Below are 27,904 nucleotides of genomic sequence, written 5' to 3'. Positions count from 1 at the left end.
TGAATTTGCTAATCTAACTTCCACTGATTAATTCCATGATTTGATAAAATTATACACATTGTACTTTTTTTCTTATGAAGAGTCTTAAATATATCTCATGTCAGAAATCAAAATAATTGGAAGTATGATTAGTGAAGATAAAAACTCTTTGATCTAAAACCAACAGATTTCACATTTCAGACTTCTATTTGTACTCCAAGTAACTTTAGTCTCTCAATTAACTGCTGCCTTATGTAGCATTAGTACATGGTTACCCAGCTGCTGTAATTGCCATGTAATCAGCAACCTTCTATTTTTATGACTTAGTTTTTTCAGAGTTGTGCCAATGAATGTGTAAAGAAATAAGGCAAGAAAATAAACTTTATTGTTTAAAATATTTTGAGTGCCATTAAAACTACAGTGAATCAGATAATTTTCAGATTGAAAATAATTAAATTGAAAATAAAAATACTCCGGATGAATTCTTACCTTCTTGGTAAATGAAAGTCTGCATTTAAGAAAAATGAGACACTGTAAGTGCTTCATTTTAATATGAATTCTTTCAAATAAAAATGGAGACATTCCTGTTTTTTTTTTTTTTTTTTTTTTTCTTTTTCTGTTTCTATACTAATCCTAGTAAAGGAGCATATTTGTTTCCATGACGAATTCCCTGGACTTGTCATCACCAACTCTACATTTCTTCTGTCAGCTGTTGTACCCATCTCTTCTGTAATGGAGGCAATGTGTCTGCTCTTAATAAAGGCCAGTTGCTTCTCTCTCCCTATATCGCTTCTACTGTGTTCACCATGGAATCTCACATGGACAGTGCCCCATCTTGTACCTGTTCTTTTCTTGGGGAATCTTCCTAGTGGCATGTAAACCTTGTTTTAGGCCAGTTTTCATTTAAGATTGTTCCACTGGCATCACATGCAAATTTCTGAACATAATTCCAGGCTGGCTGAATCAAAATGGAAGAGGAGTGAAGTTTGGAATCTACATTTTTAACAAGCAGGTTAATGTTTAAGAGCTATACCTTTAAGCTCTCCTATCTTAGAAACAAGGTGACATACAAATATCTCTGGTTCTCCATGCCCTGTCTTTCTCACTTCCTCTTCCCAGTACTTATTATTGCATCTTTATTTCTTACATACTTTTCTAGTGGGTCTCCATACTTTAATTATATGCCCTATCAGTAAAATATTTTTGAGCACATATTGTCAATACATTTGTGTTCATTTGTTTATATGTTATATACATGTACTACTATGGCAATATACTGTACATATTATAAAACAATGTAAAGAGGATCTAAGTAGTAAATAATGTTTAATTCAAAAAAATTTATTTATTTATTTTGAGACAGGGTCTCGCTTTGTCGCTCAGGCTGGAACGCAGTGGCATGATCACAGCTCACTGCAGCTTTGACCTCCTGGGCTCAAATGATCCTCCCACCTCAGCCTTCCAAGTAGCTGGGACTACAGGTGTGTACCCCAAGCCCAGCTAATTTTTCTTTATTTTTTGTAGAGATGAGGGTCTTGCCATGTTGCTCAGGGTGGTCTGGAACTGCTGGTCTCAAGCAGTCCGCCTCCCTCAGCTGCCCAAAGTGCTAGGGTTATAGCCATAAGCCACCATGCCCCACCAAAAAATTTATTAATACTGTATTATCTGATGAATGTAAACAAATCTGTATTTAAAATAGTCTTGATAATTTTGAATTTAAGGGGCTTTGTTAGATCTCATTAGATTGTTAGTGATTTTCTTTTTTGCACTAAAATGTAGCTGTTGAAGTGCTTATGCTAAAAAAGCAGACGATGTGGTTGCCCTGTCATTTTCTCCTTGTTAATGTGTGCTTTTATTATTAGTATTAGCCTCAGGGCCTAGAGTTCTTTGTAATCTTTTTAAGCTAGATTGGGGGTTAATTTAGTTAAAATGATATAATCCATAATTCCACTTTACCCAGCACATTTGAACTGCACAACTTTGTCACATGACAGCTGCAGAAGTAGGAGTGCGGGTGCCACTGTTAACCCTTTGACTTTATGACATTTTTTTCTCTTACATCAGGGTAGCTTCTCCAGTCTGTGAGGGAGGCACTGTTAATCCAGGTAGTAAATATTATTATAACTTAATTGTTTTACTTGTCAGACAAAATAGAAATTCTCATACTTTCCACATCCCTGTGGACCATCTCGTACAGCTCCTTTGGTAGAGCTTAGCCAGCCCACTGTTGCACATCACTTGTATAACTCAGTCTCTTGCAAACTGTTTTCCTTATTAATGCTATTGTTAGACTGTATTCTTACTACGATCAGTGATTTCCATGTTGCCAAATTTGACTTTTTTCAGTTGGTTTTTACCATTTGGTAGTCTTTTTTCTTTTAAGCTCAAATTTTATTAATAACCTTGGAACAAATACATCAATATTTCCTTATAGTCATATAGCATTTTACAAGTTTGAAAGAACTTCCACATATACCAGTCAAACCCTTACAACAGCCCTGTGAGGTAGGCAGGGTAGGTGCTTTTTTTCCTACTACTATTTAGAGCAAGGCTAAGTTAGGTGAAGTAAGGTCACACAGTTGGTAAATGATAAAGCTGGGACTAGAACCTAGGCCTTTTGACTTGCTGCCTCCCTGAGAACATTCAAGTAATGATATCCTATGCTATATAGCAGATATCTCCTGTGATGTTGATCAGGTCTGTTTTTATACATTTTACCTGTTTTTCTATTACCTTTCCCTAATATCAAAAAACTCTAAAACTGATGAGACATTTGAGACATTTTTTCTCTGTTACTGGACTTTTTCTTAGATACATCAAGCACTATCCTAAGATGAAACTTCTGTTTTGAGAATCCTTGGCTATAAATTCTAAATTATGATATGAACATTTATTTTACAAAATTTTGCAAATATATGTTGCACTTAAGTAAAACAAAACAGGTCTGTTTATATTCTCAAAAGCTTTGCCGTCTTTCCCAATATGACTTTAAGATGTGTGTAAGAGGAAAACAGGGAAAGTGTTCAGCAATATTACAGTATTATCGGGAAACCAATGCAGAGTGCACATAAATGCAAGTCACATCACACTAGTTTGTTTTCCTTGTTTTTAGAGGATGGAGAACCATTAGTGTCTTACTTTCAGGTTTGATCCCATCTTATATGTCATATCCTCAGCAACAAGCTAAAAATATGATCTGAATTATACCAATAGGAGGACTCAAGCAGCAGTGATCAAAACATGTATGTATGTGGTAAAAAGGAAGAAAACACTTGTTCTTCAGTGGTTTTGCCTAGGTCCAGTGTAATTACTTATCAAAACAAATTTTAACCTACAGCATCTCTGTTAAATTTAGAAATGTGAAATATGGTAGAGTTATCAACTTGGAATATAAGACTAAAACTGTAACTGACCCAAAACTACCTGTCAAAAGCACAGAAAGCTCAATAGGCATAAAAACTAAGGAGTAAAATCCAACTGTTCTGAGGTAGAGTGAAAAACAGCAAATGCAAATCATTGGGTTAAAGTGAATCACAAAACATTAGGCATATAGAGAATGTTTTAAAAATATGAAAATGACACTGAGCTGTATTACCAGGAATTATATTTTTAAAATTCTAGGTATGGCCTTTTACACTTAAGAACAATGGAGAGACAGAAACAAGCCTATGGGGTAGGTGCAGAAAATGAATGGGATTTAGAAAGGGAGTTCAGTTGGGGAATTAAGGAAGGCCAAGAAACAAATACATTCAAAATGGATTTAGAATCTCTCCTCTAAATCCACCCTTTCCAAAAATGTTTCCTAAATTGAGAGATTTGGTAAAAATAAAAAAGCTAGTGACAATAAAAGTGACTATTTTACCTTATAAAATAAAATAGCATTTAAATGTAGATTAGAAATTATGCTGTAAAAGATAAATCTGCTGACCAGGCTGTAGAACCTGAGACTTAGGTGCTGCTGTCAGTGATAGAAGGCAGAAAAGTGTCTCAAGAACAGAATTACCATACTAGGACTCAACATTAATGAAACTTAAGAAACAAGTACTTAACTGTTGGTAATTGAAGTCCAATGAAAAACACATTTGTATGTTTACTAAAGCGATCTAACAGTTTTAGCTAATAGGAAAAATGCTGCAGCTACATTTCAGTCTTTTAAGGTAAAATGGGAAGATCTAGAATATTCTAGTTCAGTATATTGGGCTCAAAAGCAGCTTTCCTTTTGAAATGCATCTAGACTAGACTATAATTCCTTACCTAGTATCATTGTATTCATCATCTTCATGTTTTTCTCTTCAGTGGGTTTGCTTCATTGACTGTGTTTTATGACGAAACCATGTTGGTGGTAATAAGAATATTTTGGGGCCCAATCATTGTGGGATTAGTTGGAACATTTTTGAACTGCAGTTGTTGCGGGAACCGCTTTGACAGGCGTGGACTGAGAAGATGGAATCTGCACTGTTAAATCTTTGGCTTGTCACTGACATTGGAGTTGAAACTTTATTTGGGACAGACACCGTTTGTGGGGTCGCTATGGTAGGAGTGGTAGGTTTGCTAACAGCACCAACAGTTAATCGTGAAACTAGTCTCCCTTGGTTGGGTCCCTTTTTAATTAAGGACTTCAACCTATAGTTTGGAGCTGTTAAGCAGTATCTATCATCTGCATCAACATTAGGTTTCTTAGCATGGCTTGAATAAATTTTTGCGTCATCCAGAATTGTTGTCACATTTCAGAAAGCAAATTCCAAAATTTGATTTATAACCTTTGGTTTGTAGTCTGTGATTCCCATATCCTTCAGGATCTGTGCCATCACCAAGGCATCCCTCGGAGCGTTCTTGGGAGGTGCCATCTTGCCTCACTCCATGTTATCCAGACACTTGTCATCCAGAGAGAGAGCCTATTGATATTCTTTAACTGAGTTGGTCATTTCATGGTTTTTCTCCTGCTGCAAGTGGTTCAAGTGCTGACCCAGCTGCTCATATCCAAAACCAGACAAACAAACAAAAAAGCCATGAATCATCTCTAATGTGTTTTTTTCCTTTTCCAAATACTCTTGACTTCATAGTACAGTCACCAAAACTTATTGATTTTACTTCCTAAGTTCTTTTCATATCCATTCACTTTTTTTTTTTTTCTACCAGTTGTAAAACTACCCTAATTTAAGCCACCAGCTCTTTTGGAGTTCTGCAGTAGTTCCCCATGGGGTCTTCTGATACCTGCTTTCTCTACATAGCGGCTCAAGTGACATTCTGAAAACAGATCAGATTGTTTTACTCTTCTTACTTTCATCTCTGTAATGGCTTACCATTGCAATGAAAAGCGACCAGAAAGATCTTTATCTCTCCACTGCTTTCCGCTTGTTTCTCTTGGTACTAAACACTGATCTCTCTGATCCTTCAAAATATGCTAAGCGATCCCCAGCTACCTTTGTGCTGTTTTCTGACAGGAATGGTCTTTTCCTTCCCTCTTCGCTAGCTTCTTCTCATCCTTCCTATTCTGCCACAAATATCATTTCTTCAAGGAAGTTCAGGTTCAAGGACCTTGTTGTAAAGTCTCATTTTATGCTACATATTTGCTTAATAATATTTATCCGCATGATTAATTTTTAACCATTATATCCCCAGCACCTAGCAAATAAAGGATAAATAAATATTTGAGTAAATGAACATTATTTATCAGAATTTGCTTGTTTTTGTATCCATAGACTACTTGCTGTGTGAGGGTAATGCCCATACTATATCTATTTTGGTCTCCATTATTTTTCCAGTATCTAACACGTTCACACACAGACAAATATTTTTCAGTTACTGTGGTGGGTCTGTCATTATTTGTTTAATACCTTTTCCCCATAGACCTTAAATTGATTATGTCTGTCTTGTGCACCCATTCCAGTGCTTGATACAGTGCCTGACATGTAAGTATTTGGTAATGTTTTTTTGTTGTTGTTATCGACCTGTCTCTACTTTGCACTATGCACATTTAACCCATTCACATTTATTCTAATTGCTAATATGTTTAAACTTACTTCTGATGTCTTATTTTGTGTTGTCTATATTCTTGCTTTTTTTTTCTTTTCTCCCTGTGTTGTTTAGATCAAGGTTTTTTCTATAATAGGTTTATTCCTGTAAGAGTTAGGAAGTTAAATATAATCTTTTTAGTCTTTTAATTATTGACCTGAAATCTGTAATGCAAATTTTTAATTTTATATTTTTCTACCAACATCTTACCATAAGACAAGAACCTCTGTTCTGCTCCCTTCCTTGCTACCTTTCTTATGAAAAAATTGAGATTTTGCTTTCCAACTGTGATTATCTATACCAATCAAAACTTGTACCAGTACTATTATTTTAGATCCTACTCCCCAGTATGTATTTATTTTTAAAAATTAATGTAGGCTATATTTATTTTTTTGGCTATAATAACTTTCCTCATAATTCTTTTTTTTTTTTTTTTTTTTTTTTTTTTTTTTTTTTTTTGAGACGGAGTCTCGCTCTGTCGCCCAGGCTGGAGTGCAGTGGCCGGATCTCAGCTCACTGCAAGCTCCGCCTCCCGGGTTTACGCCATTCTCCCGCCTCAGCCTCCCGAGTAGCTGGGACTACAGGCGCCCGCCTCCTCGCCCGGCTAGTTTTCTGTATTTTTCAGTAGAGACGGGGTTTCACCGTGTAGGCCAGGATGGTCTCGATCTCCTGACCTCGTGATCCGCCCGTCTCGGCCTCCCAAAGTGCTGGGATTACAGGCTTGAGCCACCGCGCCCGGCCCATAATTCTTTTAGATAGGATTTGAGAGTGATATAATTTCTGTATTGTCACATATCAGAAAATGTATTTTTTTTGCCCCTGTACATGACTGGGAATGAATTCTGCATTCCTAATCATTTTCCCTCAGATTTTCAAAAAATTTGCTTCATTGTTTCCAATGAAATATCTGACATCAAATAATTTTTTCTTTACATGTAATGTTTCTTCTTGAAGACTTTTAGGATTTTGTTTTTAGCCTTGCTATCATAAAATGTCACTATTATATGCTTTAGCATTTGTTTTTGTTTTGTTTTCCATACATACTAGGTCTTCAGCTATAAGACATTTATTTCTGTTATTTTTTTGAGCAGTTGCCTTCTTCCATTGTTTTTACTGTTTTTCTGAAATATCCATTAACTGGATGCGAGAAGTTTTGGATTTATCGTCAATGTCTGTTTGTTCTTTTTATGCCTCATTCTCAGAAAATGCCTTTGGTTACTAATTAACTGATCACTCTTTAGCTGTGTTTATTCTACCATTTGACAACATCTATGCTTTCTTCTTTATTTTATATTGTTAATTTATTTTATATTACTTATTAATTTATTTTTGAGACTACATTGCCCAGGCTGGAGTGCAGTAGGGCAATCACAGCTCACTGCAGCCTTGACCTCCTGGGCTCAAGCGATCTTCCCACCTTAGCCTCCTGAGTAGCTGGGACTACAGGCACACAACACTATACCTGGCTACCTAATTTTTTTTTTTTTTAACCCAGGTTGGCCTAGAACTCCCAACTCAAGTAATCCTTCCACCTTGGCCTCCCAAAGTGCCTAGCTTCTTTTTTATTTTAATGTTTAAATTTTTTATATCCAGCCGGGCGCAGTGGCTCACACCTGTAATCCCAGCACTTTGGCAGGCCAAGGCAGGCGGATCACAAGGTCAGGAGTTCGAGACCAGCCTGGCCAGTATGGTGAAACCTGGTCTCTACTAAAAATACAAAAATTAGCCGGGCGTGGTGGCGGGCACCTGTACTCCCAGCTACTCAGGAGACTGAGGCAGGAGAATCACTTGAACCCAGGAGGCAGAGGTTGCAGCAAGCCAGGATAGCACCACTGCACTCCAGCCTGGGCAACAGAGTGAGACTCCGTCTCAAAAAATAATAAATAAATAAATAAATAAAATTTTTCTATCCAAGATCCATAGTTGAGTCTTTCTCTGAATATAGTATACTATTGAAACTTTTAGAAGTTTTTTCTGTATTTCTGTCATTGCTACAGGGTTAGTTCTTCTGATACTGATTCTCATGCATCTCCCCCACAGTTGTTGTAGATCCATATGTGTTTGAGAGGTCCTGCCAGCTTGTCTGTGAATACTGCATTTGCTTCTGACAGCTGTGGAGAAGGGTAGTACATACTGCACAATGGGATGTGCCAGTGACAACAGTTCTGAGCTTGGTTACTCCCCTTTCCTTTTGTGACTCTAAGCATGCACACTCACTGCTCAGAGGCAGACCTTTTTGTTGATGAGGTGATAAGGAGGGAGGAGCCAAAATAATTAGCTGTTCCTCCAGAGTTCAACCACTCTCCCTAATGCTTGCTCTGAGGACACTTCCTATTCTGTAGATCCTCTGGCTTCTCTGCCCTTGGGATTGTTTTGGAAACTTTTTTTACTTTTCATCACCACCCTCTCTGGAGGTTTCTTCCTTAAGTCCTTTCATATTTGCCTTTTCTCTTTCAGGACTTTCTCAAAATTCCTGATTCTTTAAAAGCACACCTCTTTTGCTACTGCTGTACATTACAGGGATTTAAAGTGGAAGGGGCCATTAGCTCCTTAGATCAGAGCGCTGTATTGATCCATGCTTGTATTCAAGAATTCTGCATATCCTTGTTTAAATATATCCTTAATAGTATATACAAAGGGAAAAAAATAGATAGATCTTAGGCTCTGACACAAATGTGGCTGTCTCCTAATACTAATGTTATGAAGGTCGTGGGTATAATTATTATATTTAAGTGAATCCAGACATTCCCTTCTACCTGTAAAATCATAAAACCACAGTGCTCTTTTATTATGTATTATTTTTGTAACACATAGTGAAAAGTTAATTTCAGTATTTTTTTTCCTATTAGGTTACTCCTGATTCAGCCATTCTAGGAGTTCTTCAGTCCAACATTCAGCATGTGCTGGTCTATGAAAATCCTGCTCTTCAGGAGAAAGCATTGGCTTGTATTCCAGTCCAAGAACTAAAAAGGAAATCACAAGAAAAGTTATCAAGAGTTAGAAAATTGGATAAAGGTAGTAGCTTTACATAATCATTTATTGCTAAATGTAAATTATTGCTAAATAAACAGAAAATACTGAAATACAACTGACCCTTGAACAACACGGGTTTGAACTGCATGGGTCCACTTATACGTGGATTCTTTTAAATCAAATGTGGATTCACAGGATGCAAAACCCATATACGGAGGGTCAGCTCTTTATATACATGGGTTCTGCAGGGATGACTGTGAGACATGAATATGTGTGGATTCTGGTATAGGTGGGGGTCCTTGGACCAGTCCCCGGCATATACCAAGGGACAGTTGTTGTGCCTTTTGCTCTTATACATTGTTTTACAGTGTTATACATTATAAATATTTAACCTATTTCAATTTGAATTTTTAAGAAGTATAATAATAGTATAATTTTGTTGCACATATCTCGTGGGCACATATCACCCTTTTTTCAATTTTTTAATTGAAGTAAAATACATATAACAAAATTTACCATCTTACCCATTTTTAAGTGTATAATTCAGTGTTACTAAATATAGTCATAATGTTGTTCAGCTATTGCCACCATCTATAGCTTTATTTTGTAAAACCGAAATATACTCATTAAATAATAATCCTTCCCCAGCTTCCAGCAACTACTATTCTACTTTGTTGCTGTGATTTTGACTATTCTATCTCATATAAGTGGAATCATACAGTATTTGTCTTTTGGTGACTGGTTTATTTCACTTAGCATAATGAACCTCAAGGTTTATCCAGTGATATGGTTTGGCTCTGTGTGCCCACCCAAATCTCACCTTGAATTGTAATCCTTATAATCCCCATGTGTCAAGGGTGGGACCAGGTGGAGGTACTTGAATCATTGGGGTGGTTCCCCCATGCTGCTCTCATAATAATAAGTGAGTCTCGTGAGATCTGATGGGTTTGTACGCATCTAGCATTTCCCCGGCTTGCACTCATTCTCTCTCCTGCTGCCCTGTGAAAAGGTGCCTTCCGCCATGATTGTAAGTTTCAGGAGGCCTCCCCACCCATGCGGAACTGTGAGTCAATTAAACCTTTTCTTTATAAATTACCCAGTTGCAGGTATTTCTTCATAGCAGCATAAGAACAAACTAATATATCTAGGTTGTAACATATTGCAGAATTTCCTCGTTTTTTTTGGCAGTTTTTATAGTTTTATTTAAACACAAAACATGCACATGGGCTGTCTACTCATTTTCTTAGCTGTGCAGCCTCGCACTGGGGTTGGTGACTCTGATGGCTAGCTGGGTGGCTCTTTCCATGATGGCTTTGCAGTTCTTGGAGGAAACGTTGTGAGCATTCTCAGCACAGTAAGATTTGTTGCACATCAGCAGCACTTACAGCTCCTTGACGTTGTGGACCAGGAACTTCTGGAAGCCACTGGGCAGCATGTCCTTTGTTTTTTTGTTGCTCCCATAACTAATGTTGGGCATCAAGATCTGGCCCTTGAACCTTCTATGAACCCTGTTGTCAATAATACCTCTGGGTTTCCGCCAGTTACACTTAATTTTGACACATTGGTCAGACTGGTGCCAGATGAACTTCTTGGTTCTCTTTTTGATGATCTTGGGCTTCACAGGGGGTCTGATGGGTGCCACCTCTGTAGGCAGCGCTGAGGAGGAGAGAGCTTCCTTCCTTTTTAAGGTGAATAATATCCTATTGTATGTATATATCACATTTTGCATATGCATTTATTCATTCATTCATGGATACTTGGGTTGTTTCAACATTTTGGCTATTGTGAATAATGTTGCTATGAACATGGGTGTGCAAATACTTTACTCTGAAATCCTGGTTTCAGTTATTTTTGGTATATACCCAGAAGTGAAACTGCTGGATCTTACGGCAATTCTATTTTTAATTTTTTGAGGAACCACCATACTGTTTTCCACAGTGACTGTATCATTTTACATTGCTAACAGTGCAAAGTGTTCTAATTTCCCATGTTCTTGCCAACACTTACTATTTTCTGATTTTTTCAATAGTAGCCATGCTAATGGGGATGAAGTGGTATGTCACTGTAGTTTTGATTTGCATTTTCCTAATTCATGATATTGAGCATTTTTTTCATGTGCTTATTGGTCATTTGAATATCTTCTTTAGAGAAATGTTTATTCAAGTCTTTTGAACATTCTTTTTAACAACTTTTTTTTTTTAACCTGAATATGTATTTGCAGTTTAATCATTGGTATATGAATATTTTAGGTAAAGTAGAACTTTAGCCCACAGAATATATGATAGCATCACTAGTGAATTTAAATTAGTGAATTTTAATGTGAATCTAACAGAAACAATATTCAGAATTAATCCATATGAATAGACCATTGACTCACTTTTATTAGTAGAGAGACATTATTTATTAAGAGTAGGTTTTGGAGTCAACTGTCTTTGTATAAATTCAGCTCCACTACTTCCTGTGCATCACTGAGCAAGTAATTTAATCTCTATGACTCAGTTTCTTCATGTAGAAATAAGAATGATAATTTTTAGACATAAATGAAATAATACATGTAAAAGCTGGGCTTGATGTACTGGATAATAGGAACTGAGGTAAACAGGCCTTTCATGTAAGGTTTTATACTAATCTAGGAATTAATCTAACTAGAGTTGTTTTCATGTTTGCTATAGCTGTAGGTATCAGAGGTTTCAAATTCCTCCAGTGTTGTTGTCTCCCCCATTGTCTTTAGGCTTCCCTAAGAACTCCTCCATAGGGTCTGCATTTATCCTGCCTGGTGTTTGTTTAGTTGTAATCTATTGTTACTATACTGGAGTCCTATTGGTGTGATGGTAAGGTAGCAAGGAGAAGGTTCTATAATCTTTTGATTAAATCTCGGTATTTTAGTGGGCCTATATCTCTGGGCCTGTGCCTTTCACAAATGTTTGTTAGCCTTTTTACCCCCATAGGCGAGACAGGAGGGCTACAAGGGGCTGGAGTCGGGGGAATGTATGTCCTTCCCCCAGTTCAGAGAAGACTCTGGTAAAATCTTTTTCCCTAGAGAGTAGGCTTTAATTGTGAAGAACACTCTGGCTATACCTCACAATTCTTACTCTTTCCGTCTTTTCTAGAGCCACAAAGCATTTTTCTTGGTTCTTCATTGTGAAAACCTGGTGGGCTTCCTGCAGGCAAAATGCACAGAAGTGTAGGGACCTTTCCCAAGACTGAATTTCTTACTCCCAAGCTAGTCCATACTCAGCTTGCAGCAGTTTGTCAAAATTGCTATTTAAATATCCTTACCAGTTTATGGCTCTAGTGACTTCTGTTCCATTTAAGCAGATTTGGGCTGTGATTCTCTTTATTTGTCTGTCTTTTTGGATTTTGGGGTGATAGTTCACTCTGTGACCTCAGTTCTCTAATGGGTCCAAGAAAAGTCACTGATTTCAGTTGAGCTTTTTATTGTTTTAAAGGTGGAAGTATTGACCTCTGCTTGATAGAAGCTGGAAGCTGAAACCAGAAATCCCTCTGAAGGCTTAACTATGTGTATCTCTTCCTTTTTTAACCATTTGATCAATTTTCACGTATGTCATTTATATATTTTGCTACCCATTGTATTTTGGTAATTTTTGTCTTTTTAAAAATGTTATGCTATGCCATTTTTAAATTTTTGATGACTGGCTTGGGCCTTAGATTTACTTCTGCTACAGGCCTGCTAACTTTAAGACAGTTGTTCTCTTCTTGTATTAACAGTTTTTTTCCTGTGTGTACAATAAGAATGCTTTTTAATATGTGATTATACAGGCCCTGTCCAGCTTCAAAGTACTGTGGTCCTTTATATGATGCCTTACATAAATGCCTGTTTATCAGGTACTTACTGAACATGTTTTGTGTTTGAGTCATTGGGCTGGGCCCTGCAGGGGAGAGACAGTATAATAATATAACCTTGCCTTAAGAAGCAGCTGAATAGAAGACGAGAATTCAAATATACAGATCAACTGAGTGTAAAGCAGAGTCCAACAAATGTAATGTGTGAGGTATAATTTTTAAAACATGTTGTAGACCAACCTGGCCAACATGGTGAAACCCCGTCTCAGCCAGTTGCAGTTGCCTGTAATCCCAGCTACTTGGGAGTCTGAGGCAGGAGAATTGCTTGAAACCTGAAGGCAGAGGTTGCAGTGAGTGGAGATTGCGCCACTGCACTCCAGCCTGGGCAAAAGAGCGAAACTCCGTCTCAGAAAGTAAAAAAAATAAAAATAAAAATAAAAAAATTATGGTGCTAAATGAATAAACTTCAGTGAGAAATAGCATAGAGACAGAATGTTCCTGTTTGTGTCCATCATATTTTCTCTCTCTAGGCAAATAACAACCAGGAGATTGCTCAAGGAGCAAGAATCTACAATAAAGAGCATTAGTTAGGTGAACGTTATGTTTATCCTGATGCATTTGTCCATCTGTCCTCACAGTGGGAATGCTCTTATCAGTGGACCAAGAATCCTTCAAGTCCATTAGCTAAGACTTAAAGTCCATGTCCCATAAAAATCTGCTGATGTTCCCTGCTAACATTTGCTCCAGCATTTTTTCTTTCTAATTATAAAGATAATACAGGGGTTGTAGAAAATTTGGAAAATAGGGAGAAGATAAACATCAATAACTTCATCACATTGGAGTATGACTTTTAAGATCTATGTATACATTCTTTCACACTTAAAAAGTTTTAATAAAAATAGGAAAGAAATGACAGCAGATTAGTAGTGAAAATTATGAAAATCAGTACAAGACTGGGCTTTTTTTTTTTAAGGGCGTGAAGGATGAGTGGGATTTATAAAATATGTCAAAGTACATACTAAGAGATTGGGGATTTTCTTCCAAGTGTAGTGGTCAACATGCATAGAGGCAGAGAAGGACAGGCTCTATTTGGGAACAATGAATAATACAGTTAGACTGTGTGTAGGGTAGGGTGTATATAAAGCAGTGGAAGATCAAGTAGGCTGAAACTGTGTTTTGGTTGACATTGAATTTCAGATGGAGCAGTGTATACCGAGTTCATTTTTAATGTTTTCAAAAAGAATTAACAGTAAAATGAAACAAAGCATATTTCTAATAAGGTTTGAAATTGTAAAGACCAAAGAAATTCAAAGGAAACACAAGTCTTGGCAAAAAGACTAATGTTATATTGTGACTGTAATTGAACATATAGCAGAAATGTTACATAACCTTTTTCATCAGAAAGCAGAAAATGATATTTCAGGTGTTCTTGAATAGGTAATTCAGCAGGATTGACTACTGACGCTTTGAGTGAGTGACATCAGACTGTATTTAAGGAAGATTAGTAATAACTTGTGGAATGAATTAAAATCAAAAGAGTACAAAGAGAGAAAAATTAAAACACAATAGTAATCTAATTTACATAAGAGGGGTAAGAGGGTGAACAAAGGGTTGAGATTACAAGGGAGAAGATGGATGTGAAAGTTGTTGGGGTTATAGAATATGTGTAATTGGCAGTCGATAGGATAAGACATCATGTATATATAAGGAAGATGTCAAAGATGACTGAGTAACTTTGAATCTAGGCAACTAGGAAATTAAAGGAGTTAGTAGAAACAGGTTTTGAAGGGAAAGGAAGAGCGAGTTGAGGTGCCTGCTATCTGGACTGTCACTGAAAACATAGGCCTGGAAATTCAATAAGAAGTCAAGCCTTGAAATACACTTTAGGATGATAGGTAAAGCCATGCAGGTAAATGAGATTGCTAAAATTGAGAGGACAGGGTGGAGAGGTAGGATTACAGAGGTTCTAGAAAACAGTGTAGCACTAGCCACATGTGGATATTTACATTTAAATTAAATTGAGATGAAAAATCAAGTTCTTCAGTCACATTCAGCACATTTCAGCTACTCAATAACCTCAAGTGGTTAATGACAACCTTACTAGACAGTAGGAATAGGAATTATTTCCATTATTGCTGAAAATTCTATTGGATGGCGATAGTTTAGAAACACAACAGGATATAGGAAGAGGAAGAGTAACAAGTGAAGGAAACTTAAACATACAGTGAAATAAGTGGTATGGCAGGCACAATGAGTATATCAATTAGGATTAGGTTCTGCTATGAGTAAAATGACTGGTGGCTTAGATATTATTTTCTCATGTAAGAAATTATGGAGGTAGTCTGGTGCTAATGGTGAGCTGTCATCAAAGACCTAGGTGTCTTTTGTCTTTCAGCTCAGATGTACATGTTTTCCATCCTTCACATCACCTTGTAGTCCAAAATGGCTGCTGCAGCTCCAGCCATTACATTTCCAGACCAAACATCAGGAAGAAGAAACGGAGAAAAAGCATAAAGGTTTTATCTCTAATTTGAGCTCCTTCTCTTGAAGTTGTCTTCTTGGAGTCACGTGAAGTTTAGTCATTTAGCCACACTTAGCTGCAAGGGAAGTTGGGATCTGTAGTTTTTTAGCTGGTGCATTGTCATCCCTCCAAAATTGAAATTCTACAAATGAGGACGAAGTGGCAAGTGAGTATTATATGGCCACCATCAGTCTCTGCCCCAGTGAGTGAATGGCACTGAGATGATGACGAAGCCCCCGCTGGCCAAGTTGGTGATTTTCTTTCATTAGTGCAGTGGACTGTTTTTTCCTTTCCAGACAAAATCATATTCTGGGTCTATGGACTGGGGAAAGTGTTTTGGTTTGATGCAGAAGTGGGGACCTTGTGACACTGCCAAATGAGATAGAGAAGCATGGTTTGATAGCTCTGGCCTGGTAGACTGAAGGTTTGTCATGATTGCATGTTTCAGATACAGGTAAAACACCTTTCTGGAGGAGGAACCTAGTTTTGAAAAGTGGTAACAAAATGTGTCTTGGCCTACTAAATTGCGTATGAAGATATGAGATGGAGAACATGGATGAGGCTACCTCTACTGATGTTTTTACCCATTTTCTCATTCTCTTGTACATTGAAGGGGTTTTCAGAGAATGGAGTTGGGGCCTAAACTTGTTGATTTTATTTTGTCACTGATAAGTTACTAGAAATCTACATTTATATGGTATTTTTGAAGATGGTAACTTTAGAAATTTGAAGTCTTAATTTTTGAAGTAAACCCAATATTGTCTTCACAGAATTTAGCATCTAAATCAGGCTTCCCTTATCTCTGAAATTTCTGAGCTTTCATCATACAGGAATCTACTTTTATTTCTCTGAGCCCGTAGTTAAGGATATTGCTTAAATGAGGAACATTGACCCTTAATTGGGTGTTACTGTTTGATAGTCGTACTTTCAGCTGGAAACGTGCTGATTTATACCTGGAGTATGTAACAGAAGTACAAATACGCTGTTATCCTTTCCTTCTTGGTCTTGATAATGACTAGTGAACAATTACAATTCTGAGTAATATTTTGAGGCATGTTTGTTCAGTCCCTTCATCATTCAAGTATTTATTAAGCATCTAGTGTATAGCAAGCAGAACACTAAGTGTTGGAGATATGATATAGCAGTGAACAAAACTAAGTACCTACCACACACACACACACACACAAGTGAAAAGTGCTAGGAAAACCAGCAGGAGAACAGAGAGTGAGTGATGATTAGTAAGATGCTGTTTGATACAAGATTTTCAGGGATGGCTTCTCTAAAAAGCAATGATTTCCCTTTTAGGTAGAAGGCATGAGCAGCTGCAAAGGCCTCCTGAGGTGGGAGTGAGGTTGGCAAGTTTAAGAGAGAGCAGGGAGAGCATGGTGGCTATAGCCAGTGAACAAGACAGGAGGAGATAGGGTTTGAGGTCAGAGAGGTAAGAGGGTATTTACATTTCCTGGGGCTACTATAACAAATTACCACAAACTTGGTGAAATAAAAAGAAATGCATTCTTACAGTTCCAGAAGGCAGAAATCCAAAATCATTGTCACAGAGAGAAATCAAAGTATCCCCAGAGCCATGCTCCTTTTGGAGGGGAGAATCTGTTCTTTGCTTCTTTCAGCTTTTGGTTGCTGCTGGCAGTCCTTGGTTTGTGGCTGCAACAGTCCTGTCTTAAGGCCAGCATCTTCAAATCTCTCTCTGTCCCATCTTCACATTGCCTTCTCTGTGTGTAAAATCTCCATTTACTTGCTTCTTATGAGGTTACTTGTGATTGGATTTATCCACATATTCCAGGATAATCTCCCCATCTAAAGATCCTTAACTTTATAACATCTGCAAAGACCTTTCTCTTTTTTTGCCACATAAGGTAACTACATTCATAGGCTACAGTGATTAGGACATGGATATCCTCTGAGGGCCATTTTTTAGCCTACTACAGGGGGCCAGCTGAAAGAACAAGAGTTGGGACTTTGAATTTTATTTTGAATGCGACGGAAACCCATTGCAGGGTTTTTTAAGTCATATAATCTGGCCTGTACTTTTAAAAAGATGACTCTAGCTGCTGCATGGTAGGCACTAGACCGAGAAGGAGAATGACAGTCCTCTGTTTCCAAAACTGTGTTTTTAATGTAACTAATTCATTAATATCTTCCTGTTGGAAAGCTTTCATATTATATGGGAAACTCCAAACTCTCCCTGCCATTCAGTTCTGTTCCTTTTCATGTCTTGTCCTGATATTTATACCTGTAAATAATTATCTATAAAAATAGTTTAAGTTGTGTGGAGTTTATGTAAAATTTATCATCTCATCTATTCAGCTCCTTGGTGTTTTTCATTTACAAATATGTATTGGACAGCCTTTTCACTCCATAGTGTTTGACTGTACATATACTATTATTTATACAATTCCCTATTGATGGACATAGAGGTTGTTTCCATTTTCTCTGTTCTAAATGCCACCACAGTGGAGAGTCTTATAAAATATCTTTTGACACACATGCACAAGTGTTTCTCTTGGATGGATACTGAAATGTCAAGTGCGTGTAATACTTTTATACTATAATGGATCCTGCCAAATTGCCTTCCAATTTATACTAGAAGTGTCTAAGAATATTTGTTTCCACTTAATGAAAGTATTGAATTTCTTTTATGGACTTGGTGAATTTTTCTAATGGGTTTCTTAATGTTCTTACTGATTTATAGAAGTTTTTTATGTATTTAGAAATTTTTTTTTTTTTTGAGATATCACCCAGGTTGGAGTGCAGTGGCGTGATCTCGGCTCACTGCAGCCTCTGCCTCCCAGGTTCAAGTGATTCTCCTGCCTCAGCCTCCTGAGTAGCTGGGAGTACAGGCACCTGCCACCACGCCCAGCTTTTGTGTGTATGTGTGTGTGTGTTTAGTAGAGGTGGGGTTTCACCACGTTGGGCAGGCTGTTCTCCAACTCCTGACTTCAGGTGATCTGCCTGCCTCAGCCTCCCAAAGTGCTGGGATTACAGGCACAAGCCACCGTGCCCGGCCAGAAATTTATATTTTCTTTGTTAGACATGTTATAATTTTTTCTTCCCAGGGTTCTTTAGTATAGCTTTTGAAATTCAAAAGTTTTTATTTTTAACATAAGAAAATTTATTTTTTTATTATTGATTTAACGGTTTGTATCTTGCTTAAGACCTTCCCTAACCCAAAGTCATAAACATAAACACATTCACCTATAAACTTCTATTATTACTTTTATAGTATTCTGGAGAAAGAGTTTTTTTTTTTTTTTTTTTTTAAATGAACTATAGTAGGGATCTGATACTTAGATAGCTGTTTGTCCAAATATCATTTATTGAAACAGTCCATCCTGTTAAAGCTGCTTTAAAATGCTAACTTTATTAAATACTGTGCATTTGCTTAGAAATCTGTCTTTCAGGACTCTTTCTTTTGTTTCATTGATCTGTTTGTTTATTCCTCACTAATATCACAATGTTTCAGTTATTAGAGTTTTATAATATGTCTTGATACACTGTAGGCAGATTTACCTCATGATTCTTATTCAAAGTTGTGTGGGTTTTGTGCATTTTCTCTTTCACATGAGATTTTGTAGTTAGCTTGTCAATTTTTTTTTTTTTTTTTTTTTTAAATGAGACAGAGTTTCGCTCTGTCACTCAGGCTGGAGTGCAGTGGCACAATCTTGGCTCACTGCAACCTCTGCATCCCAGGTTCAGGTGATTCTCCTGCCTCAGCCTCCCGAGTAGCTGGGATTACAGGCGCCTACCACCACACCCAGAAAATTTTTGTAGTTTTTAGTAGAGACAAAAGTTTCACCTTGCTGGCCGGTCTAGTCTCGAACTGCTGATCTCAGATGATCCGCCTGTTTTGGCCTTCCAAAGTGCTGGGATTAGAGGTGTGAGCCACCACGCCTGGCTAGCTTGTCACATTTTATGAAAAAATATTGTATAATTTTATTTGGGATTGTATTAAATTATAGATTAATTTGTGGAAGGTTAACAACTTTAGAAATACTGAGTTTTGCCTCCAGGAACATTAATATTTCTGACCTTTTTACATTCTCTGTAGTTTTTTTTTTTTTCTGTAGTTTTTTATTTTGAAACACATCAAACTTAAATACAAGAACAAAGTATAGTGTATCATACACCTATGACCAGCATCAAGCTTTATTAGATTTTTATGCTATATATATCCTTCATACTTAAGTTTTATCACTCTATCTTAATCATAAAACATTAAAGATAGAGATGAGAACCCCCATATATGTTTTTAAGATTGATTTTCCCTCTCCTTCCCTTCTTGCCAGAGTTACCATGGTCTTGAATATGATCAAGAGAGATCTGTTTATGGAAAAGTGGGTATAATATTATCTGTCATAATATTAGGATTGTTATATATACTAGAGATACGGTTGTGTTTTTATGTGTTTGGGGATGAGTATCCATAGATGGATTGTATTGTACAGTTGAAGCCCTAATAGAAAGGCTAATAATTAGGATGATTTTTTAAATGTCTGGAATTCTGTGATTTCTGCCTTTTGTGATTGTTTAATGGTTACTTGTGTATATACCTGACAACAAATTTAATGTATCCCATTTTTAAATGTTTTTAAAAATCAAATTTATTTTTCTACCTCCCTTGTACTTCAGGATCAATTCCTAACTGACTGTAACAGTTCCCTAAGAGGTCATTGTGTTTAGCTCACTTGCTAGTGCATAATGTCAGTTAGAGGATATAAAATGGTAAATGTTCTACTGTTTTTAATGTGCAGTTATACATGTCATTGTATTTCAGCCTAGTGCATAATAAATGACAGTTTCTTCTTGTCTCTTATTAGTGAAAACCTTTAAAATCATCTTACGTTTTCATATTTTTCCGGTTCATATTTGAGAATAAATATGTGTGGATATTTTAAATTTTGCCAGCTTTAGCTCTTACTTGGTTCTCCCTTAATTTCTCAGGTACTAATATAAGTGATGAGGATTTTCTTTTGCTGGAGCTTTTGCACTGGTTTAAGGAAGAATTTTTTCACTGGGTGAATAACATTTTGTGCAGCAAATGTGGTGGACAGACTAGGTCTAGAGATAGATCATTACTACCCAATGATGATGAGCTGAAGTGGGGCGCAAAGAAAGTGGAAGATCATTACTGTGATGCCTGCCAGTTCAGCAATCGATTCCCAAGGTGGGTGCCCAGGACAGTAAAGTCAGAATAATCTCTTAATGAAATAGTTAGAAGAGAGTTTTTACTAAATGAACTTTTTAATATTTAATTATCAGAAACGTATTCCTCTGAAACACAGGTGAGCAAACTGGCTGGCAGGCTAAATCCAGCCGACATCCTGTTTTTGTCAGTAAAGTTATATTAGAAGATAACCATGCTGATTCATATACTTGTGGTCTGTTTTTACGCTGGAACAGCAGAGTTGAATAATGGTGACAGAAATGATATGACCCACAAAGTCTGAAATATTCACCATCTGTCTTTTATAGGAAATTAGTTGACTCTTGTTCTAAAGTATAACTTGAGTATAGTCATGTTTAATGCTATATATCTTGTATTACTTTTTTAATTCCTAATTTTTAACTGTCTGGTAATTAACAATACTGATAATAATAATGCTGAAGTATACTTTAACCTTCCATATTATCATCGGATGATTATTTTAAACACATAATTGTATTTACTCTCACAATAATCAGCATTATTATTATTATCAGTATTATTAGCAGAAGTTTGTTTTAGTTAGGTGCTTCCCCTGCCCAACCTAACCTACTCCTCATATCTCTTAATTTTAAACTAAGGACATTTTAAATTTTAAATTTCCATTCTTTCATTTATAAGCCTGTTTTCAGATTTTCTGAATTGGCGATGCTTATAAAGTTTGGTTGTATTACCAGTCAAGAAAACATACCACGTCTTAAAAATATCTAATTTTTTTAGCTCAGGACATAGTTTCTAATCATGTGCTCATTTCAACCTCTAGCTGTTCTCTATATGGGGAGGCTGAGGCAGGAGGATTGCTTGAACCTGGAAGGCAGAGGTTGCAGTGATCCGAGATTGTGCCACTGCGCTCCAGTCTGGGCAAAAGAGTGAGACTTCGTCAAAAAAAAAAAAAAAGAAAGAAAAAAAGTTATTTAATTACCTAAGTTCTGAATTCATTTATTTAGCTTAAGAAATGTTTCATTAAGCATTTGCTTAACAGACTTGTCATCGCAGGGCCCATTCATTTATGCCACTGTTTCCTTTCCTTCCAAAGCACATCGCTGACCTCGCTGCTCAGCTGCAGCACTTTTCCTGGTCAGCTCTATCAGTTCAAAACCCATCTCAACACAAAATGCAAAATTTAGTGTTCTCGAATTGTCTGGTAATTTTATAATTGGAGTAACTTCTGAAAAGAATGTTACAAATAGATCCCAAAAAACAACTTCTAAATTAGCAGGCACCTTTAAATACTTCAAAAGAGTAAAATTTTAATCAAAATGATTATTAGAAAGAAAGATAATATTTTAGATAAAATTGAATTTAAGCTAAAATTTTTGTTGAGTAATTTGTTAAAGTTGTTTACCTTTTAAATATAGTGAGCTAGTTATACCACTTTGCTTGTCCAAATCTTACGTTATTCAAAACACAGGTCAAATAAAAGCTCTCCTCCCCAGCCACTTTCTGACTTGTTGTATTTTTTGATCACTAACCTAACCTGCTGTATTGTTTGATCACATTCTGCCATATATTAAACACTAAATCTGACCTGTTGTATTGTTTGATCACATTCTGCCATATATTAAAATTATTTGTGTTCATTCCTTTCCTCAGGATTGTAAACACCTTGAAAGCAGTACTACTGTTTATTTTTCACCAAAGATTCTAACATTGTGCCTCATATATTCTAGATTCCTAAATCAATATTTAAAAACAAATTAAAGACTGGGTGCAGTGGCTCACGCCTATAATCTCAGCACTGTGGGAGACTGAGGCAGGCGGGGTGGATCATGAGGTCAGGAGATCGAGACCATCCTGGCTAACACGTTGAAACCCTGTCTCTATTAAAAATACAAACAAAATTAGCCAGACCTGGTGGCACACGCCTATAATCCCAGGTACTGTGGAGGCTGAGGCAGGAGAATCACTTGAACCCGGGAGGCAGAGGTTGCAGTGAGCTGAGATCACGCCACTGCACTCCAACCTGGATGACAGAGTGAGACTCCATCTCAAAAAAAAACAAAAAAAAATTAAGAAACGTTTCTGTGTAGCATAGAGGTAATGTAAATTATCTTTAAAATCTTGATTTTGATAATCAAAGTTTTTTTTTTCTTTTTAAACCAGATATAATAACCCTGAGAAACTTTTGGAAACAAGATGTGGACGGTGTGGCGAGTGGGCCAATTGTTTTACACTGTGCTGCCGAGCTTTAGGATTTGAAGCTCGCTATGTTTGGGATTACACAGGTACAGAATGTGGAATGAGCAGAGGGTAGTAGGGCTTTGCAGGCTTACAGGTTTGGGTTTACATTCTGAGCCCAGCATTCTCTGTTACTTTTTGGCCTTGTCAGTCTGACCTTCCATTTGCCTTGTGTAAAACAGTAATAATACCAACCTTCCAGGTTTTTTGAAGGGATCACAAGAGTTTTGTAAAACACCTAGCGCTGTGCCTGGTGCTTTGCACTATAGATATTCTTTTTTTCCCCTTTATTTTATTTTTATTGATGCATAATGGATATACATATTTGGGGGATACTTGTAATAATTTAATGCATTTATATAAATTCTACAGAGCAAATCAGTATTATTGGGATATCTGTGATCTTAAATATTTGTCTTTATGCTGGAAACATTTGAATTACTCTCTCCTCTCATATGAAATATGCAGTAGACTATTGTAAACTATAACCACCCTATTGATCTGTCAAACACTAGGTATTATTTCTTTTATTAGCAATTTACCATGGCATTTATAGTGATGCTATTTATATATGGATAAAAACATTTAATAATGTGCCATAGAAATCTTCATTGCTATAGGGATTACTATAAAAGATTTAGTAAACTGTAAACTTAAATCGCAGTATACAGAAATAATAAAATAAAAGTCATGTGATATTTGTGTTGTCCCTATTTAGAAATGACTTGGTGGTCTACATGTTAAAAAGTTGTTTTCCTTGTGTTTCCATTTTCTAAAGAATTAAATGAAACCTTCCGTTAATAGGGTTCTCTTAAAATCAAATATAAAGCATATATTGACCAGAGATTCTATTAGACTTCCTGCTGGTTCTGGGTCTTAAAGTCCAGAGAGAGAGACTGTAGTTTCAAAAGTGGCACTAACTCCTTCATGATGGTAAAATCGGAATGATACTTTTTATGCTGCTGTTTAATATGTCTACCTTCTTAAGAGATAAAGCGTACAGTAAGCCTAAAACCGACCACATTAAAGGAGATTGGAAAAACATTTTTAAGATTTCAAAGAGACAGAAATTAATACAGGTATTCTAAAATCCTGTGTGCCACAAAATGCACTTATTAACTAAAATTCAGAATATTACGCATTACTTTATGATTCTTAGGAGTTTGTGTATAGTTATTGGAAGTCATTCTGATTTCATTGTCTTTTTTTCATTGTTCTCTTTTCTCTTACTTGAGTAGACCATGTCTGGACAGAAGTCTATTCTCCTTCTCAGCAGCGGTGGCTACACTGTGATGCATGTGAAGATGTCTGTGACAAGCCACTTCTTTATGAAATAGGATGGGGCAAGAAGCTTTCCTACGTCATAGCATTTTCAAAAGATGAGGTAGGGCATAAAAGAAAAAAACTTTTTTCCAAAAATAAAATATAGTTTTTTCTTTGTTGACAGTTTTATGAATGTAAAATTAACATACGATAACCTGCATATATTTAAATTGTACAGTTTGATAAGTTTTATTTGTATACACTGAAATCACCACCGTAAATCAGTATTCATTGTATGGATGTGCCATAGTTTACCATTTAACCTGTTGATGGCTATTTGGGTAGTTCCCAGTTTTTTTCACAATTTCAAACTAAGCTGTCATGAACATTCAGGCACACAAGTCTTTATATGGGCATATGCTGCCTTTTCTCTTTACTTAATGCCTACAAGTAGAATGGCTGCATTATATGGTAGATATACATATAACTTTTTAAGAAACCACTAAACTGTTTTCCAACATGATTGTGCCATTGTGCCATCTCACAGCAGTATGTGAGAGTTTCCGGTTCCTCCATGTCCTTGCTAACATTTAGTATGATCTGACTTTTTAATTTGATCCCCTTTAATAGGTGTGTAGTGGCATTTCATTATGGTTTTTATTTGTACTTCCCTAACGACAAATAATATTGAGCATCTTTTTACGTGTTTGCTTACCATCCATATGTCCCCTTTGCTTATTTTTTTTTTTTAATTGGGTATTGTGTTTTCTTACTGTTGGGTTTTGAGAGTTCTTTATATATTATTATATAAGTCCATTATCAGATATGTGCTTTGCAAAGATTTTTCTCCCTATCTGTAGTTTGTCTTTTCATACTCTTAATAACTTTTGAAGAGAAGAATGGTGTTCAGTTTACCAATTCGTTGTTTTATGGATTGTGCCTTTTGATGTTATATTTAAGAAATTTTGCCTAGCCGTTGGTCACAATGATTTTCTCCTATGTTATGTCTTAGAAGTTTTATATTTTTAGTTTTACACTTAGATCTGTGATCCATTTTGAGTTAATTTTTTTATAGGATCTAAGGTATGAAGGGTTTTTTTTACGTATGGGTAATGAATTGTTCTAGCACCATTTACTGAAAATATTATTTTTTCTCCATTGAATTGTCTTTCTACTTGTATTAAAAATCAGTTCTATAATATAAATTTAATACAATAAAAATGGATAAAATTTTTATTTGTTGAATTTTGTGGAATCAGCTTTGCAGATACATTTTAAAAAGGTTATGTTTTGAAATTTTCACTTTTTTATCATAGCATTTCTGGTTAAACTATCAACTGTTTAGGAATGAATAAGTGATGAATTCAGTTTATTTTACAGACTTTTAAAGTTTTATTTTATTTTATTTTAATTTTTCGAGACAGAGTCTCACCCTGTTGCCCAGACTGGAGTGCACTTACACGATACCGGCTCACTGCAACCTCTGCCTCCCAGGTTCAAGCGATTCTCCTGCCTCAGCCTCCTGAGTAACTGGGATTACAAGCACGTGCCACCACACTTGGCTAATTTTTTTTGTATTTTTTTTTTAGTAGAGATGGGGTTTCACCATGTTGGCCAGGTTGGTCTCAAACTCCTGACCTCAAGTGATCTGCTCACTGCAGCCTCCCAATTTGCTGAGATTACTGCACCTGGCCCCATGGCTTTTAAATTTTAAACAAAGGATAGTATTCTAAAAATTGCATTTAAGGCTGGGTGTGGTGGCTCATGCCTATAATCCCAGCACTTTGGGAGGCCAAGGTAGGTGGATCACCTGAGGTCAGGAGTTTGAGACCAGCCTGACCAACATGGTAAAACCCTGTCTCTACATAAAACAATACAAAAATTAGCTGGGCGTGATAGTGCATGCCTGTAGTCCCAGCTACTCGGGAGGCTGAGATACGAGAATCGCTTGACCCTGGGAAGTGAGACTACAGTGAGCTGAGATCACGCCACTGCACTCTAGCCTGGACAACAGAGCGAGACTTCATCTCCAAAAAAAAAAAAAAAGCATTTAAAAAGTACATACATTCTAGGTATCTAGTAAATAAAGGTTGATGGTTGTAATCTTGTTAATTATTTGTAGTCTGTTATTTGTTTCAGGTAGTTGATGTTACTTGGCGATATTCCTGTAAACATGAAGAGGTGATTGCCAGAAGAACTAAGGTTAAAGAAGCATTACTTCGAGAAACTATTAATGGGCTTAATAAGCAGGTATGTGGTGGCTATCTTTTTTGAAAGAACAGTTGACATTTTTTATGTAATCGAGAATAGCCATTTATTAGCCTATTGAAATTCTTAAAGTAGTAGCATTGTTTCATAAGCAAGAATATTTTAATATGTTCTTTTTGTTCATTGAAAATTTTGAGGACTCATTTTAAATATTATGAGTTACTTTGGATTAAACTGTCTCATCTCCAAGTTCTATGAAACAAAATTTCAGTGTTGGTAGTACCTGACAAAAAGTGTGTTGTCTTATTTATCAATGTAACTGTGCTTTGGATATGACACAGACTCATATTTATGTAGTATGTGTGTACATACACACACACACACACACACACACACGTCCATGTGAGGACATTTCTGAAGCAAGGCACAGGAAATTATTAACAATGACTACTTCCGAGGAGAGGAACTGGGGTTCCAAGATGAAAGGTTCAATTTTTATTTTATACCCCATGGATAGTATTGAAAAATTTAACCCTATACATGTGGGGTTTTTTCATAAATTAAAAAATAAGCAATAATTTTGCTGTAGCAGGCAGAACAGAGCAGAGCACATTAATCCAATCAGTGATTATGATTCCAGGTGAGGTTTCAGTCTATTTTGAATCTGCACTTACTCCTAATGTGTAGCCCTTCAGAGATCTCTACCTGAAAACCTGGAGTATTTGCTAGACCCCCTCGCTGTAGAAGACTCTGACCCTCAGTTTATTTTTAACCCAGCACTGTGATTCTGCTAAAAATTCTGGTTTGATTTCCAGCACTTTAGTCACTATTTTGTCCTTGGCTTCTCAGACTGTTCTCATGCCACTTAATAATTGAGAAATGACTGGAAGGGAAAAGGGTGCAGCATGTGCCCTTCACCTGAATTCTTTTCTTCTCTTGGAGTCTTGACTTCTCAAGTTCTGGCTGCCTTTGCAGCTTTCTGTTGCATTCAACAGGTGTTTATATGTGAGTGTTCTGTGCGTGCGTTTCTATGAGCTTTTCTAGCTTTTCTCAGCAAGACATTCTGACACAAGCCAGTCTATCATATCCAGAAACAGAAGTTGCTACCTTCATTATAAATAAATCTAGGACAGTAGAGCTCATGGAGAGTTGGAAATAGGTGTTAAATGATTTCCCAATGTAAAATTTATAAAATTATTTAACTTTTCCACAGTGTCCTTTTTATTTTCTGAATAATATATGTTTGAAAATAAAATTCAATACTTGTTTCAAGACCTCTTAAAATGCAAGTGTTTTAAGTATATTCTTGCTTAGAGATGGACCTATACATTCCCCTAATCTTAACAACTTTTTTAAAAAACATGAATTACAGAGGCAACTGTTTTTGTCAGAAAACAGAAGGAAAGAACTTCTCCAGAGGATAATTGTGGAGCTTGTTGAATTTATATCTCCCAAAACCCCTAAACCTGGAGAACTTGGGGGAAGAATATCTGGGTCAGTGGCTTGGAGAGTAGCCCGAGGTGAAATGGGTCTACAGGTATTTAATTCATTCTAGCATGATGATCCTTTTACTTTCCTGCTTCCTATACTATGCTTTTCCTGTACTATGCTCCAACTGCATTAACTATGACCTTTCAGTTAACTTGAGAGTAATTATTTTAAAATGCAAACATTTGAAGAGAACCAGTAATTGATTGACATAGCATAATCATGTGTAAGGGTTAGCAAAGCATTTTTAAAATGTG

General features: G+C 36.4%; 1 protein-coding gene and 2 pseudogenes across 3 annotated transcripts in view; 1 reads left to right on the top strand and 2 right to left on the bottom strand.

Moving 5' to 3' along the window:
- NGLY1 (N-glycanase 1) overlaps positions 1–27,904 on the top strand; it is a 67,342-nt gene that overhangs the window by 26,636 nt on the left and 12,802 nt on the right. For 2 of the 3 annotated variants that reach the window (XM_008009302.3, XM_008009300.3), the window contains exons 4-9: positions 8,844–9,009; positions 20,249–20,471; positions 22,614–22,735; positions 23,927–24,072; positions 26,091–26,201; positions 27,532–27,696. In XM_008009302.3, the coding sequence (XP_008007493.2) occupies positions 8,844–9,009; positions 20,249–20,471; positions 22,614–22,735; positions 23,927–24,072; positions 26,091–26,201; positions 27,532–27,696 (933 nt within the window). The remainder of the gene's footprint in view (positions 1–8,843; positions 9,010–20,248; positions 20,472–22,613; positions 22,736–23,926; positions 24,073–26,090; positions 26,202–27,531; positions 27,697–27,904) is intronic. The other variant, XM_008009301.3, reaches the window with a different exon arrangement.
- On the bottom strand, positions 4,230–4,841 carry LOC119625615 (transcription initiation factor TFIID subunit 9B pseudogene; annotated as a pseudogene).
- Positions 10,079–10,739, bottom strand: LOC119625614 (large ribosomal subunit protein eL32-like; annotated as a pseudogene).

Source organism: Chlorocebus sabaeus, chromosome 15, assembly GCF_047675955.1.
Source record: "Chlorocebus sabaeus isolate Y175 chromosome 15, mChlSab1.0.hap1, whole genome shotgun sequence".
NCBI classification, from domain to species: Eukaryota; Metazoa; Chordata; class Mammalia; order Primates; family Cercopithecidae; genus Chlorocebus; species Chlorocebus sabaeus.
This window is presented reverse-complemented; position numbering and strand designations above follow the sequence as displayed.